The 16,218-nt window shown below is 35.4% G+C and overlaps 3 protein-coding genes across 3 annotated transcripts; 1 reads left to right on the top strand and 2 right to left on the bottom strand.

Annotated features, from left to right (window-relative positions):
* The first annotated feature begins 2,581 nt into the window (after positions 1–2,581).
* LOC107560057 (60S ribosomal protein L6-like) lies at positions 2,582–5,553 on the top strand. The gene is made up of 5 exons (XM_016244110.1): positions 2,582–2,712; positions 4,089–4,232; positions 4,940–4,988; positions 5,065–5,249; positions 5,372–5,553. The coding sequence occupies exons 1-5, from the start codon at positions 2,605–2,607 to the stop codon at positions 5,522–5,524; spliced, it is 639 nt and encodes a 212-aa protein (XP_016099596.1). The 5' UTR covers positions 2,582–2,604; the 3' UTR covers positions 5,525–5,553.
* A 1,060-nt stretch (positions 5,554–6,613) lies between these two features.
* On the bottom strand, positions 6,614–9,845 carry dynll1 (dynein, light chain, LC8-type 1). The gene is made up of 3 exons (XM_016244113.1): positions 9,773–9,845; positions 9,003–9,141; positions 6,614–7,160 (listed from the first exon to the last, which is right to left on the bottom strand). Exons 2-3 carry the CDS (start codon positions 9,132–9,134, stop codon positions 7,023–7,025), a joined length of 270 nt encoding a protein of 89 aa, XP_016099599.1. The 5' UTR covers positions 9,135–9,141; positions 9,773–9,845; the 3' UTR covers positions 6,614–7,022.
* A 2,687-nt stretch (positions 9,846–12,532) lies between these two features.
* LOC107560038 (DNA polymerase beta-like) lies at positions 12,533–15,261 on the bottom strand. Its single transcript, XM_016244094.1, has 8 exons — positions 15,251–15,261; positions 15,114–15,158; positions 14,981–15,024; positions 14,832–14,902; positions 14,658–14,744; positions 14,509–14,576; positions 13,627–13,766; positions 12,533–13,133 (listed from the first exon to the last, which is right to left on the bottom strand). The coding sequence occupies exons 1-8, from the start codon at positions 15,259–15,261 to the stop codon at positions 13,039–13,041; spliced, it is 561 nt and encodes a 186-aa protein (XP_016099580.1). The 3' UTR covers positions 12,533–13,038.
* Between the last annotated feature and the right edge of the window lie 957 nt (positions 15,262–16,218).

Here is a 16,218-nt window from a genome sequence, read left to right as displayed (position 1 = left end):
CTCTGAACAGAAACTGTGGCGTGTAGCGTCTCAAGAGAAATCCACTCAAATATAATGTCCTCTACAGAAGTCTATAGAACCTGTGTATGTTGGTTATAATGCAATAATGTCTATATTTTGTGTAATAAAGTGTTGCTTTCCTATTGGTTAACTGCAGGAAGGAAGCTAACCAGGGCTGCGTTCAGCCCGGACAAAACGGGGCAAAACGTGTTTTAAACGAAAACGGTGGTGCGTTGAACACTGTTCTGATGACTCAAGAGAAAGAGAACATCCCAATCAAATGAAGGGGTTTGTGGAAACTGTGGTTCCTAATTATTGTGATCCAACATTTGCCTCACATTTCAGGATGAAAAGACAAACATTTCAAGTGAAGGATAATCCACTTCTTACCTCCGAGACTGTGTTATGATCTATATGACCTTATTATTTCAGCTATTTTTCCTTTAATGTAAATACAAATGTGCAAACAATATACGTGCTCTTGTGAATTTATTCGGATGTTAATTACATTGTGCGAACTGTCTCTTTAGTACCGCGTGGTTTACATACATGTTGCTGCTGATTGGGCTGACATGTTTGACACACCCACCAAACAAGAGAAAACACATCTCAAACCCCGTTGCACACCATTTCCAGGAAACATGTCGTTCAAACCGGAAACCGTAGCAAAACGGTGCACACCGGTTTGAGCTTGAACTTGCCCCAGCTGTCTCTTCTGTGTGTTTGTGTTGGTGTGTTCATCGTCTCGGCTAAGAGGACGCCGTTCGGGACGTATGGAGGGGTCCTGAAAGACCACAGCGCTACGGATCTGGCTGAACATGCCTCTAAAGCTGCTCTGGCTGCGGGGAACGTGGCTCCTGAGCTGGTCAACAGTGTCGTCGTGGGAAACGTCATGCAGGTGAGAGACTAACGACTGGAGACACACACATTATAGGAGTCCTGACCAGTACAAATAGCTGATAATTATTTATTTATTTATTTAGAGGGTTTAGGTGATAATCGTTATGATATCTCTTTCAGTAACAATAATGATGATAATAATAATAAAAACAATAAAAATGTCAATACATGCACAAAATGCGGCATCGTTTCAAATTTGTGTTATATATGTATATACAGGTATATGCAGTTTTTTAATATTATAATATATATTTCAATTTTTTTTATCTAAGTTATACAAATAAATACAAGTACTGCAGTACAGTCGAGCATCAAAATATAAAAACATTTTCAGAAGAAAAAGATGGATGACTGCTTGATGCATTGAAACATGTCATGCAAAAATACCTTTTTCACTATTGATCTATTCAGATTTATTATTAATCTAGACTTTTAGTATCATTGAGATACTATTATAGGTTTAATTCATATTTTTGTATTTTAATTTTAAAGAAATTTTGTTGTGTTTTTATCATTTTAAGTCTTTTTTTATGTATTTCTATATTATTCTCATTAATTATTATTTCAGTTTAAGCTACTTTAGTACGTCAAGTTGAACTAAAATGAGAAAGGATGCCTTCTGTAATTTTATTTGAGTTAAAGTGACCCTATTATGGGTTATGAAAGGTTCATATTTTGGTTTTGGGAGTCCCCAACAACAGGTGGACATGCATGCAAGGTCAAAAAATACTTTCGTTGTCTTATAATATGTATTTATTTTTACTGTACTTGCTCAACGACTCCCAAACGATTCGTTTAACGCAGGGGTGCCCAAACTCAGTCCTGGAGGGCCGGTGTCCTGCAGAGTTTAGCTGAGATCTATCTATCTATTTATATATGTATCTATCAACTCTGTATATATAGAATGCATAAACATTACAAAACTGCATGCATTGACAGTGGCTAGCTAACTACTCGAGATCTATCTATCTATTTATGTATATATCTATCAACTCTGTATATATAGAATGCATAAACATTACAAAACTGCATGCATTGACAGTGGCTAGCTAACTACTCTACTGTATGAATGCAATCTGGACTTTCCGTTTCTAAAGCTGATTTATTGCTTTACTTTATTCTCTACAACAAACAAATTTGCTTCTATTTGCCAAAAGACACAATAAACTATTTCCATTCCTCGCCCGATAAGCGGCGCTCGTGACTCCATCGCGCGGCCGGAGAAGCGCCTGCGCCTTTAAGACGGAAACACGACGGCGGACGAACCCCGAGCGTCACACGTCACGACTATATATACGTCAAATGCCCGGATGTCGGTCTTTTTTTTCTAGCTGAAGGTAATTGTGGCTTTCGTGTCTGTTTCCCCCCAAATACAATCTGCGTTAATCCGATTCATCTGCTCTTAAATCTCACTCGGGATCATATATGAGTGTTTTAACATGCCTATAGCACTAGTAACCGCGAATAGTTGTGGATGTAGTGTGTTGTAAAGTAGATTATGAGTGTTCGGCGCGCGCTGAGGCCTGACTCCGGGTCTGTGTGTTTATATTCGCGTTAAAGAGCGTAAAGCCGCACGTGACGGATTATCCTGTGAATATAGTGTGGAATAGGTTATATAATGATGTTTGGCAGTCTATATAGGTATCGTCACTGCAGGGTCACGGGTCTCGCCTCAAACCTGAGGGTTTCTAACGCTCGGGCTTGATGTTTCAGGTTGAGAAGAAAATCAAGGAAAGGGCTCCCAGCAAAGTCGTCAAAACTGTCGGTGGAGACAAAAATGGAGGCACCCGTGTGGTCAAACTGCGCAAGCTGGTGAGTGTTTATTACAAATCACTGAGATCTTGTTTGGGGACCAGAAGTGTATAATCTTAAACATGTACATCTTTTGCATTTGTGTCCATTTTGACCAAACTTTACACGAGTTTATGCAGACTTGCTTCTGTGATCTATGAGATAAATTAGTGTTAAAAAGACTTGTGGAATTTATGTAGCCTTATGTATTCTTGACCATATCTTGCACACTTTTGGGGCTAAGTTTTGTCCATGAACATGCATGTCTATTGATGAACCATGGCAGAATGAAAAAATAATGAGTAATATTTATGATGTTTTGTTAGAAATTGAATATGTAGGTAATCTTTTTTGTGTGCAGTCATGAGTCACGTTATAAGTAAAAAGTAATAGGTAAAAATGTTAAGAAATTGAAAAATAAGGAATTTAAATCTATTGATTTCAAAGGAGTTGATATTGGTAATGCTCAGATTATTTGTAATAAATTTCATGTAATTGGTCAATTTCTCTTCAATATTGAAAATATAAGGCAATGTGATGCAAGACACATTGGGGGGGAAAAAAGAGCAATGAGTAATTAAAAAAAAATGAATCCATCATTGATGTCAAAATAGTTGTTATCAGATTATATAGTAAAAATGCTGGTCAAATAAAATTTCGAATGAATATTGAAAAAATGTGATGCAAGAAGGTATAAATAATTAAGGAATTTAACTGAATTCAAAGGAGCTGATACTGGTAACTCTTAGATTATATTTTCTTAAGTTTAATGATTAAAATAAAATGAATTTTGAGAATTTTTTTTTCTTGCATCAGTGGTTTTTCTCATGTCAAAGTGGGTAGATGTTAGTAATATGTGACCCTGGACCACAAAACCAGTCTTAAGTGTCAATTTGTGTATTGTATTGTTTATGATAAGACAATATTTGGCCGAGATACAACTATTTGAGAATCTGAGGGTGCAAAAAAATCTGAATATGGAGAAAATGACCTTTAAAGTTGTCCAAATGAAGTTCTTAGCAATGCATATTACTAATCAAAAATTACGTTTTGATATATTTACGGTAGAACATTTACAAAATATCTTCATGGAACATGATCTTTACTTAATATCCTAATGATTTTTGGCATAAGAGAAAAATCTATAATTTTGACCTATACAATGTATTGTTGGCTATTGCTACAAATATGACTGGTTTTGTGCTCCAGGGTCACATATAGTAAACTTTTTGTGCATTAACTCATTGAAGTTATCAGATAATGTTACAAATATTAAGATATGACTGATTTATAAGCTTAATTCAAAAAAGAATATGCAGATTTGAAGCGTTTGGCTGATTTCACTCCACATTGTTGTGTTTCCCGCATTCATGTTGACGCGTCTGTTTGGTGTCCAGCCCCGGTATTACCCCACAGAGGACGTGTCCCGTAAGCTGCGGAGTCACGGCGTCAAGCCCTTCAGTCAGCACCGCAGGAAACTGCGCAAGTCCATCAGCCCCGGGACGGTCCTGATCCTGCTGACCGGACGCCACCGCGGGAAGGTACACGCACATTCTAGGGCTGGGAAAATAAATCGATGCATCGCGAATCGAGAAATGATTCCGCATCGATTCTGGGATTTTCTGAATGCATCGTGATTCTTTCTCGAGTCGATTCTGAGTTTAGTTTTGAACAGCAGATGGCGCTGCATACGTTAGAAACAGCCGTACTCTGCTTGCTTCCAAATCCTTACACACACTTGAACATAATCATTCATAAAATTCAAAAAGGTTGAAGCGAATTACAAGGGAGTTCGCAGTGGGCTGTGTTTACATTAATCTCGCTTCATAAAAGCGCTCTTTAGCACTCTTCTTCATGAGCATTTGAGTGTGTGGATAAAAACTAGGTTAGAGCGCCATCTGCTGTTAAAATCTAAGCTCAGAATCTGTTCCAGAGGAATCGCGATGCATTCGGAAAATCTCAGAATCGATCCACGAATCGATTTATCGTCCCAACCCTAGCACATTCCCCATCTATCCATCTTTCTGGAATTCCAGCATACTGTGGTTTTCAAATCACGGCATTCAGTAGCCGAACGAAGGAGAATGAACTCCTACATGTGAAGCACAGATGCACTCCTCCCACACAAACACTCACGTTAACCGCTCATCTGAGCTCAGTTGGGCTAAGCTGCACTTGATATTTGAATTGCAAAAGAGGTTCATGTGAGGCCTGGAGCTGTTAACGTTCAATCTGTTTCCTTCTGCAGCGCGTGGTCTTCCTCAAGCAGCTGGGCACCGGTCTTCTCCTCGTCACCGGTACGTGATCGCCGTCTGATGCTGAAGCGACAGGGTTTTTTTTTGCGGTGAATAACTGATCTTGTCTCCGTTTTAGGTCCTCTGGCTCTGAACCGCGTGCCTCTGCGGAGAGCTCACCAGAAGTTCTGCATCGCCACATCCACCAAGGTGGACATCTCTGGCATGAAGGTCCCCAAAACACTGACCGACACCTACTTCAAGAAGAAGAAGCTGAGGAGACCCAAGCACCAGGAGGGAGAGATCTTTGACACAGAGAAGGAGGTAAAACGGGCTTTCAAGCGTTAAATCAGTTTCAGGTCATTGGATGCTTATGCAGGACTCTGTTGGAGAATTAAGAGCCTGAGCTTTTCTAATCTTGTGCGTGTGTTTTGTGGTTTTTGCAGAAGTACCAGTTGACGGAGCAGCGTAAGGAGGACCAGAAAGCAGTGGATTCTCAGTTGCTTCCTCTGATCAAGAAGGTTCCTCTGCTCAAGGGATACCTGCGCTCCACGTTCTGCTTGTCTAATGGAGTCTATCCACACAAACTGGTTTTCTAAAATGCTAATAAAACCTGTGGCAACCCAGATCACTTTCTGTGCCTCTTTGTGTCAGAAGGACTGACTGTCAGTGTGTAGAACAGAGTAATAAAGGATTTAATCTTGCATATGCATTAATTTGTTTAGAAATTAATCTATAAATAGACTAAATTACAAATATTTTTTTTTTTTAACTTTATAGCCTATTAAAATATCAAAAGTAATTGGATCAATAAATGGTTCAAAATGTTGAAACAAACATGCAATAAGATCATTTTAAAGTATAGTGGAGTTTCAAAACGTATTTAAGTGCATCTAAACGGTCAGTTCTGTTCATTAATTGTGCATGAGTGAAATTGTATTAGTTTCCCAGAGATTTCTCATACCAGATAATCGTTCTGCGTTTAGTTGGTTTGTGGAAAAGCAGCTTGAAATGTCTCTTTTGAAGATTTCTTAAAAGATCTGTATGTGATTGTAGTTTTCTAAAAATAGCTTGGCAAGCGTCTCATTGCAGTCGGCTTAAATAGTCAATTGTTTGCATTTCTAAATCAGTCTGCTTTAGCTTTTCATCTTTGGTGGGCTTTTTTTTTTTTTTTTTTTTAATGAGTGCAGTGTTTACACCTCTATTCTGTGCAGGTGTGAGCATGCTTATTATAGATGGTATAATGACATGACTCTACAAGTCCATTTTGAATGTTTAAGATGCTGCTAATGCTTCTAGCACCCGTTTCCCTTTAATACTATGCCTAGCTTGTATTATTCTTGTTCATGTTCAGTAAGATGCATGACTTGAATCAAACGTGACTTTAAAGTTTGTAAACTGACTTAAGACTTGAGCAAATCCACAGCAAGTTGTAAAGACACAAAGCTGAGGAACATAATCAAGGATCAATATTAAAATAATCTATTAGCATTTTAATGCATTATTAGATTTTTTTGGCATTTTAATTAGATTATTGTAATTAAACTAATATTTGTTTAACCATACTCGCAGTAATTGCGTTTTTATTAAAGATAATTATATTTATTATGAATAAAAATAATATAAAATTTTTAAAGTTAAATTATTTTATGTACCAACATTTGAAATTCACACACACACATGTATCATATATTTTTCTTTTCCCTCCTTCAATACCGTTTCTGTTTCCTAGTTTTAAAAACATTGAGAATTGTGATGGTTTGGAAGTCAAAAAGTCTCGAGAAGCACTGATTTCACATCAGTTCAGTCCGACACCGTCACACATCCTGAAGACAAGAAACTCCAGGCGAACAGCCAAACCATTTTGCTTTAATTAAAAAACCGCAGATGACATAAAACGCTCAAACCGTGTATAGAAAACAAAAATAAATACAAGTGTTTCTTTATGGCATTTCCCGCTCACACTGGCTTTTTCTAAACAATCAGAACAAAAGGAGAAGCAGCCGAGAGAAAGAAGGCAGGTCCAGAGCAGGAATGGTTCGCCTCGTCAGTACAGTCAGTTCGTAATGGTCTGTTGAAATGAATGGGTGCCGTCGCTCAGCCCGATTTGAAGAGCAGGATGGCCACCTGACCCAGGTAGAAGTAGATGAAATGTTTGGTCTCGTGAGTCACGTAGCTGCCGAAGTTCCTGCCCACGATGCAGTGCCAGGTGGGGTTGTACTTTTTGTCGAACTCCTGCAAGAAAGCAACACGTTTAACGGTTCATATGAAATGCCGTTCATATTTGAGCGTGACGTTTATGATCTTTTTATATCTTTTTCAGCGGCATTGGTTGTGGAAGTATTCATTTTTTCCCATCGGGATTTTAAAAAACGTTATAAACTTTAAGTTGAAGCAAAAAAGTACTTGAAAATGTAACAAAAAGACAAAGATACAAGACTGAATTTAATTCCCCTTTAATGAGGGACTGAACTCCATTCCCACGGAGCATTGTGACTTACATAATTTAATAAAAGAATGATAAAACTATTGATTTACAGTTGTTGATGACAAAAATAAGTTGAAATAATGTCAACTGATGGCTTCAATAAAAGCAGTTACTATCAATTAACTATTTTAGAGGTTTTAAATACCATCGAATTGTGGACATAAATCAAATAGAAGATGATTAAAATGATTCAAATTAATATATTATTATTAATACAATCAATATTAATAAATTCAAACAATCTTAATTAAAATGCTAAAATAAAAAATACATAAAATTGATTTTGTATTGCTTTTAGCATTTTAATTAAGTCAATTTCAATGTATTATATATTTAACGATATTCTTATATATATATATATATATATAAATCAGGTTTTTAAATACATTTAAATAACCAAACTTAAAATGCTAATAAAAACAAACCATAAAATCAAATATTATTAATAAATTAAAACTAATTTTCAATAAATTAATGTACATTTTCTATCAATTAATTAAAATTTAAATAAAAACCTAATAAATTAATACAAATGAAATTATTTTACCATTTTAATTCAGTTAGATTATATTAATTAATATTTTTCATAATACATTCGTTTAATAATTTCAATCAATAATTCACAATTTGTTATAAATTAATCAAACGTAATTAAAATGCAAAGAAAACACAACATCTAATGTTATTAATAAATACAAATAAATATTTAATGAATACATTTATAGACTTTCATTCATATTCACTAAAATTAATAATTGTAAGTGTTTAATAAAAAATACAAAATTGATTTTGTATTTCTTTTAGCATTTTAATTAAGTCAATTTCAAGGTATTAATTAAATATTTAATGATATATATATATATATTTTTTATTATTAATTAAATAACCCAACTTAAAATGCTAACAAATACATAAAATCAAATATGATTAATAAATTAAAACTCATTTTCGATCAATTAATTCAAATGTAAATAAAAACCTAATAAATGAATAGAAATGAAATGTTTTTAGCATTTTAATTCAGTTAAGATTATATTAATTAATATTTTTCATAATACATTCATGCAACAATCTGTTATAAATTAATCAAACTTAATTAAAATGCAAAAAACAAACATAACATGTTATTAATAAATAAAAATAGATTTTTCAACGAATAAATTAATAGACTTTCATTCATATTCATTGAATAAAAAGTGTGTTTTGTGTTTTCAGTATATTGTAATTTAAGTTGGGTTATATGTTTAATGAATAAAATCCATATATAGTTTTAATAATTGATTTTTCATGTTTTTAGCATTTTAATTCAGTTAGATTATATTAATATTTTTCATAATACATTCATGCAACAATCTGTTATAAATTAATCAAACTTAATTAAAATGCAAAAAACAAACATAACATGTTATTAATAAATAAAAATAGATTTTTCAACGAATAAATTAATAGACTTTCATTCATATTCATTGAATAAAAAGTGTGTTTTGTGTTTTCAGTATATTGTAATTTAAGTTGGGTTATATGTTTAATGAATAAAATCCATATATAGTTTTAATAATTGATTTTTCAGCCCATAAAGTGTAGTTGACCTTCTTGATGTAGGCGGCGATGTCCTTCTCGATGTTGTACTTCTCGAGCGCCTGTGTTGCGCACTCCACAGAGTCCTGCTGCATCTCCTCAGACATGTCCGCATTCTTGATCACTGCCTTTCTGTCCGACATGCTGGATCTGGAAGGACAAGACATTTAATGCTGAACGAACGAGTTAAACAGGGCTCGATCTGAGCGGTGTCGCACCCTATCTAGTGCTCACCCTGCTCTCTGCAAACCCACAGTCCTCCAGCATCTGCTGAAGCTGCTCAGCGTTATATAATCTCAGCACATGAGATGCTCCACAGCGTTGTGTAACATCACGTGACATCTTCCAGCAGGCTACTGTTGCCATGGTGACCTGCGCTGAAGGCTGTCCTCAGCACCGCAGATTATTACAACAAACTTATGATACTTATTTGGAAATTGTGCTTATTTAACTTTTAATAAATTAGCTAATTAAACAAAACAGTCAAAAAAAAAAGTACTACCTCAAACTGTGCCTTTTAAGATGTTTGTTGTGATTAGTAAACGCTAAACGAATGGCGCCGTGGTTATTTTTAGAATTGTCTGCTTAATGTTTAATGACGGAATTATGCGTCTTTTTATCTATATTTTAATAAATCCTGTTATTAGTATTAATTTCAATGATATTTAAGACGGTTGCTGAAATATAGGAGCGCAAACGGTTACTCTGAGCGAAAAACACACACGTGATGTTTAGCTCTACACACTAATATGCATTAAACGGATGAAAGTAAAAGCTTTACCTTCTTTGTGTGTAGATTTCTTGACACGGAGAGAAAAACGACTCGCTTGCGGCGCTGTGTGCTTGACCGTGTGTAACTGCCGTTGGCTCCTCCCGCTCTCGACTTCCATTGGCTGTCGCTGCCATGCCCGGCTCTGCGATTGGTCGGCTCTGCAAGAGTCTCGCTGCAATGTAGCTCTGCATTTTATGTCAGACCGTCATGCCTTGCGCCGAAGACGCAAAAAACTGGAACTTATGAATCATAGACATAAATAAATTATATATAGACATATATTTTATAAATAAATATTTATACGTCTATGTTATGAATACATACAATAACAGGGAAATTAGACATGGTTGTATCTCCTGCAAAAAAAATAAATAAATAATAATAGTAACAAAAACAGAGAACTAATAATAAGGGTTTATCTACAAGAAAAGCACAAAAATAAGATTACAAACTATTTTTTTCTCTCTCTCTCTCTCTTTTAAAATTGTCATAATGCATCAAAAATGTGCTACTTTTTTTTTTAAGTCTAAGATTAATAAACAAGAGAATCAAATTCAGCAAGAGAAAGGCGAAAAGACAAAGGAGATTTAAACCATTTTTGCTTAATGAAGAATTGTGCATTCAATATAATATTCAACAGATAATAGCAAAAAGGGTTCAACAGATAATCAAAAAACAAATGGGCAGCTGTGTATATGACATATTTCAGATGCAGCCGAAATTACAACAGCAGTGGTTACATATACACATTTAATTGTTAGATCAAAGTTATTGCTAGGGACCATTTAGTATCACTGCTTACCGCAATTTAATATCGCTGGATATTGGTGGGGACATGTCTCTACCGTCCCTGCACTGTAAAGAAAATCCGTAAAATTTACAGTAAAAAAAACGATGGTAGCAACATTTCAGGTTTTACGGTTTTAACTTAAATTCACAGTTAAATACCGTAATTTCCTTAACTGATATAATGTTAATATACCAACCTATTGAAGTACTTCTTGTAATACACTGATAACCTCCAAATGCAGGAGGTGATGAGAAAGTCACATGATGAACCAAAGCCCATCACAAGCAGCTTCTAAATAATAATATATATAGAAGATGCACAGTTTCATTCACACAAACACTAAACACCATCATGATAACACACATGAAGCTGAAATAATGCAATAAACATTCATTTAACAACATTAGATGCAACACACAACCCTAATATACAAAACTGATAAGAAGAAACATAGTTATTTCAAGTAAACAACATCAAATTTGAAATGTAACGCAGGGAATTCTGGGAATGTCAATTTACGGTTATTCACTGTAAATTATACAGTATTTTCCACTTCCAAAAACGGTATGCTACCGTAAAATTACATGTAATGTCCAATACAGTTTTTCACTGTATATATGTAGATGAATTTACCGTTAACCATTTAACAGGATTTTACTGTAGCATTTTTAGAGTCTTTTACCGTTAAATTCACAGCCATTTTTGAAAGATACACTGTAAAAAAAAACAGCCAGAAACCTTGGAGTTGTGATTGATGATAAGCTGGATTTCTCAGACCACATTGCTAAAACTGCCCGGTACTGCAGATTTGCTTTATACAACATTAGGAAGATCAGGTCCTTTCTTTCGGAACATGCAACACAACTCCTTGTTCAAGCTCTTGTTCTGTCCAGGCTGGACTATTGCAATGCTCTCTTGGCAGGTCTTCCAGCCACTTCTATCAAACCTTTACAATTAATCCAGAACGCGGCAGCAAGATTAATTTTTAACGAGCCGAAAAGAATGCACGTCACACCTCTGTTTATCAATTTGCACTGGCTACAAGTAGCTGCTCGCATAAAGTTCAAGGCATTAATGTTTACCTACAAAACCACCACTGGCTCTGCACCCCTTTACCTAAATTCATTACTTCAGAGTTATGTGTCTCTAGAAGCTTGTGTTCTGCAAGTGAACGTCGCTTTATTGTTCATCTCAAAGAGGCACAAAATCACTTTCACTGACTTTTTCACTAACTGTTCCCTCCTGGAGGAATGACCTGCCCAACTCAATCCGAACAGCTGAGTCCTTAGCCATCTTCAAGAATCGGCTAAAAACACATCTCTTCCATCTTTATTTGACCCTCTAACTCTTAGCACTCTCAATTCTAATTCTATTCTTTATTTTAAAAAAGTGCCCCTTTTAAACCTGCACTCTGTTCATTTACTAACTGCTTGTATTCTTAAAAAAATAAATAACACTTGCTTCTCTAATCTTTTTGTATTCTATTTTTCTTTTTATTTATTATACAATTAACAAAACCAAAAAATACCTCTAACACTAGCTTGCGCTATTCTTTTTCTATTCTATCCGTTTTCTTTTTATTATATGATTTAAAAAAAAACCTTGCTACATGTACTGCATTAAACTGAGACTTGTTATAGCACTTGTGTATTATTGCTCTCTTGTTGATTTTGATTGCTTCCATTGTCCTCATTTGTAAGTCGCTTTGGATAAAGGGCTCATTCATTCATTCATTCATAAAAGCGTCTGCTAAATGACTAAACGTAAATGAGCCAGATCTGCATCTGCAGTGAAAACTACACTGAGAACCAGTTATTTGTGATGTGAGCACTATATTGATTCATTATTAGATAGATTATTCTGATCAATCTACTCTAAAGAAAAACTAAAGTCAATATATCATCACATAAGAACAATTCATAATTCAGATGTGCATTTATTTGGAAAAAAAAAATCCAGAAAATGAAACAGACCTGAACTGATTTGTTGGATTTTTAATGCAGAATCCAAATTTTCACACAAACTTCAAGAATCTTTTGTGTCATATTATGGTAGACTATTATATAAATAAAAATATCCCAATAACGTAATAATAGATTTTTAATAACACAACCACAGACAATCATCAGTCATATATTTCTTCAGTTTGCTTTCTTGCATACCAGTGTTGAGTACGTTTAAATAAATACATGTATGCTGCTATACTTACTGTATGAGAGATTGATGATCTTATAATGTAATATCTGTAGTCACAGTATTGTGATGCAATTTCTCTCTCTCACTTGGATTAAAACCAAATATTATGCATGACAATTATTAATAAAAAGCACCATCAACTACTATTATGTAGCTGCTTCCACAACTTTAAAATTTTAGACACACACACACACATCTCTCCCTAAATGTGTCTTCTACTATTAAAATACACTAATATGAGTTAAATGAGCAGCACACACACAGTTTGAGGCTGAGTTTTGTCTCGGTTTCACTCGCTGCGCTCCTTTGGTTCCCTGTATTTCCACTGGATGTAGTCAAACATGTCCTTCTCACTGTCCAACAGCAGAGGCTCTCCAGCCACACCTGCATCAAAGAGAGCGGTCATGATGAGACATCAGGTACTACAGCTGAAGTCAAGCTCCCAAGGAAGTAAATCAGACTTCTGGATGGACAGAAACTCAACGGCTGTGTCCGAAATCGCCCCCTATACCCTTAAATAGGGCACTATTTGAAGGAACAGCCATTTTTAGTGGTGTCCGAAACCATATAGTGGACGTTCTCGAGTGCACTCATTCAATCCCACAATGCACTGCAAAAACGAGTGTACAACTGGTGCACGCTCAACGGCTAGAGAATGCCCATAATGCACCGTGAGAGTCACGCACCGAATGAATTCCCTTCCGGTGCACCCAGTGTCCGAATTCACTACTCGTTTTCATTCACTCCTTCTAGTGAACTGAATTAGTGACCTAATGTAGGGAATAGTGAATGAGGCTATTGGGGGCGGACACAGCCAAAGTCTGCACTAGCTTTCAGCACTTTCTTCTATCCTGTGATGTATAAACGTGAGTCTCACCAGTGACGCCCAGTGGACGGATGGTGTATTCGTTGAGAGTAAAGCCCTTCTCCAGCGCGCGAGTCCTCATGTTCTTGTTGAATATGTCACTGCCGGTGAAGTACAGCACACCGCAGTAATACTGATCCTTCGGAATAAGCCTGCAGATCCAGAGAGAAAGACATGAGGAATATACTGGAAAAACCTCAAATATGATATTTGCCACAGGGACATACTATGCTAAAACTCGGACACTTTCATCTACAGATGGCAGGAATCATTGTAGATTCTAGATTTTAGCTTAGTTAAGTTAGGTTTCAGATTAGTCAATTGTATAATTTACATTTTGGTCTATTTAAAAATGTAATCTATTTTAAATTGTTGGTTTATTTAGTACTGCATTTCATTCAAAATAATTCAGTGTTTTTAATGACATATGCTTTTAAGAACCCATAATCTTCAAAAAACAATAAAATAATGTTCATGGTACATAACGTCAATTTTTTACATTCTACGAAGTCTTCAAATTAAACTGGACGCAAAATATTAATAAAACAATTGAGTCACATCAAAATGTCCCAAATAGTTTAGTCAAGAGGATTTTTTTATTTTAGCTAGTTGCCAAGGCAACATTTCTCATTTTTGTTTAGTTTAACTTTAAGAATTAAAATAAACGCCTACATAGACATTTAAAAAAAAAAAAAATCTAAAATGAATAATACATTTTTATTTATTTTTTTTTAACAAAAAAACAACATAATGACTGAAACCTTAACTAAAAATAAAACAGAAAATAAAACACAAAAATAAAAACTAATTATTTACAAATTATTTATCTAGAATATTAATAGTATATAAATTATACAAAACACTGGAAAAGATGCACAAATAATCAGTATGAACCTGATGTCAATACGGCGGGGAAAATACTCTTCTTCATCTTCCTCTTCTTTCTTCAGCCGACACACACCCTGAGGAAAAACATGCCTTATTTATTATTCATTTATTATTATTATTATTTAAAATGCAGACTAAGACAGACAGAGACCCACCATAAACTTAGTGTCTCCTTTAGAAAGCGTGTCAGTAATGAAGCCGATGGACTCCAGATGATCCACGACAGCATGAAGGAGTTTGGGCTGCAGGACAGAAATCACAGCAGGAGTTATGAGAGGACAAAAACCTGCATGCATTAAATCATTCAGTCTTTAAAACTGAACGTTCACCTGTTTCTCAGACTGAGAGGTGAAGTCCGGATGGGTCAGCAGTATATCAATATCACCACTCGACTCTGCTCCTGAGCATTAACAAATGCATTTATGACACATTTCGTTGATAACTGATGTTAAATACCTGGATCAGAACGATGGATAACCTCGTCTGTAGCTGCCGCAGATGGTGCCGACGTACTCGGGATTCCTTCAGTATCAGAGTCTGCAAACATCAGTTAAACACAGTGATACTTTATAAATCTGTAGAATTAATTCATTAAGATCACTGAGAGAAACTGCATTTCTGCACGAGGGATTCTCTTCTCAAATTCTTCAAAGTACCTTTAACAGATGAAGACAGGAGCATAAAAATAGACATTAAAAACGGATCAATAAAGAACAGAATGCATTCATTATAAACACATATAACTCACAAATCAAACATTTGTCCTCTAGGTTTTCAAGCTGGAGTCCAAGGAAAAGATTAGAGAAAAATGTAAAAATATATAAATACTTTCCACAGTCTTTATGCATTATAAAGCTGCCGTTTAAATTTTAGGATGGGGGTCCCTTGCATGAGGATTAGGGCTGTGCAATATATCAAAATTACTGAAATATCGCAAATGTACATATCGCAATGGCTTGCAATATTTGGGGCCATGAACAAAAGACAAGGAGAAAATCTCCATCCTGAGAGGAAAACCGTGTACTTAAATATGCCAACAAACAACTATTACTCGCATTTCCGGACATTAAAGGGGTCATATGATGCTTCTAAAAAGAACAGTATTTTGTGTATTTGGTGTAATGAAATGTGTTTATGCGGTTTAAGGTTAAAAAAACACATTATTTTCCACATACTGTACATTATTGTTTCTCCTCTATGCCCCGCCTTTCTGAAACACGTCGATTTTTACAAAGCTCATCGGTCTGAAAAGCGAGGTGTGCTGTGATTGGCCGGCTATCCAGTGCGTTGTGATTGGCCGAATACCTCAAGCGTGTGACGGAAATGTTACGCCCCTCACCATATTGTGATGCCGTGTCCGGCCGGAGCGACGAGACAAAAACATTAAAACCCATTATAAACAAGGCATTTGTTGCATCCAGTGGGGACATCATTACTGATTATAATGACTTACACTGTCTTTTTACGCGTTGTGTTGCATTGCATTGCATCGCATCGCGTAAACATAAAACCCTGTCTGCATTTGTGATCAGAGAAATGACAAACAACAAGTGCTACTCTACACTGCACAAAACTGGCATTTGAATCATCAGTGGCAAATGATAAATGAAAACGTACTTACGTGAGTCAGAACTGCCGGCATTTTAGTCTAACGTTACTCTCCCAGGATCAGTAAACAGTCCTCCATAAAATGTGCTGCACACATCTGGATATTTG

The sequence above is a fragment of the Sinocyclocheilus grahami genome, unplaced genomic scaffold, assembly GCF_001515645.1.
Source record: "Sinocyclocheilus grahami isolate Dianchi unplaced genomic scaffold, SAMN03320097.WGS_v1.1 scaffold708.1, whole genome shotgun sequence".
Taxonomy (NCBI): domain Eukaryota; kingdom Metazoa; phylum Chordata; class Actinopteri; order Cypriniformes; family Cyprinidae; genus Sinocyclocheilus; species Sinocyclocheilus grahami.
This window is presented reverse-complemented; position numbering and strand designations above follow the sequence as displayed.

What these genes read in the sequence shown, in the direction of transcription:
- LOC107560057 (XM_016244110.1), top strand. Translation starts at nt 2,605, where the DNA reads ATGTTTCAGGTTGAGAAGAAAATCAAGGAAAGGGCTCCCAGCAAAGTC. An exon ending in TGGTCAAACTGCGCAAGCTG is followed by an intron (nt 2,713 to 4,088) that starts GTGAGTGTTTAT and finishes TTTGGTGTCCAG; the next exon opens with CCCCGGTATTACCCCACAGA. An exon ending in CCGGACGCCACCGCGGGAAG is followed by an intron (nt 4,233 to 4,939) that starts GTACACGCACAT and finishes TTCCTTCTGCAG; the next exon opens with CGCGTGGTCTTCCTCAAGCA.
- dynll1 (XM_016244113.1), bottom strand. Translation starts at nt 9,134, where the DNA reads ATGTCGGACAGAAAGGCAGTGATCAAGAATGCGGACATGTCTGAGGAG. An exon ending in TCGCCGCCTACATCAAGAAG is followed by an intron (nt 7,161 to 9,002) that starts GTCAACTACACT and finishes GCTTTCTTGCAG; the next exon opens with GAGTTCGACAAAAAGTACAA.
- LOC107560038 (XM_016244094.1), bottom strand. An exon ending in CCTCTCAGTCTGAGAAACAG is followed by an intron (nt 14,745 to 14,831) that starts GTGAACGTTCAG and finishes TCTGTCCTGCAG; the next exon opens with CCCAAACTCCTTCATGCTGT. An exon ending in CCCCGCCGTATTGACATCAG is followed by an intron (nt 13,767 to 14,508) that starts GTTCATACTGAT and finishes CTGGATCTGCAG; the next exon opens with GCTTATTCCGAAGGATCAGT.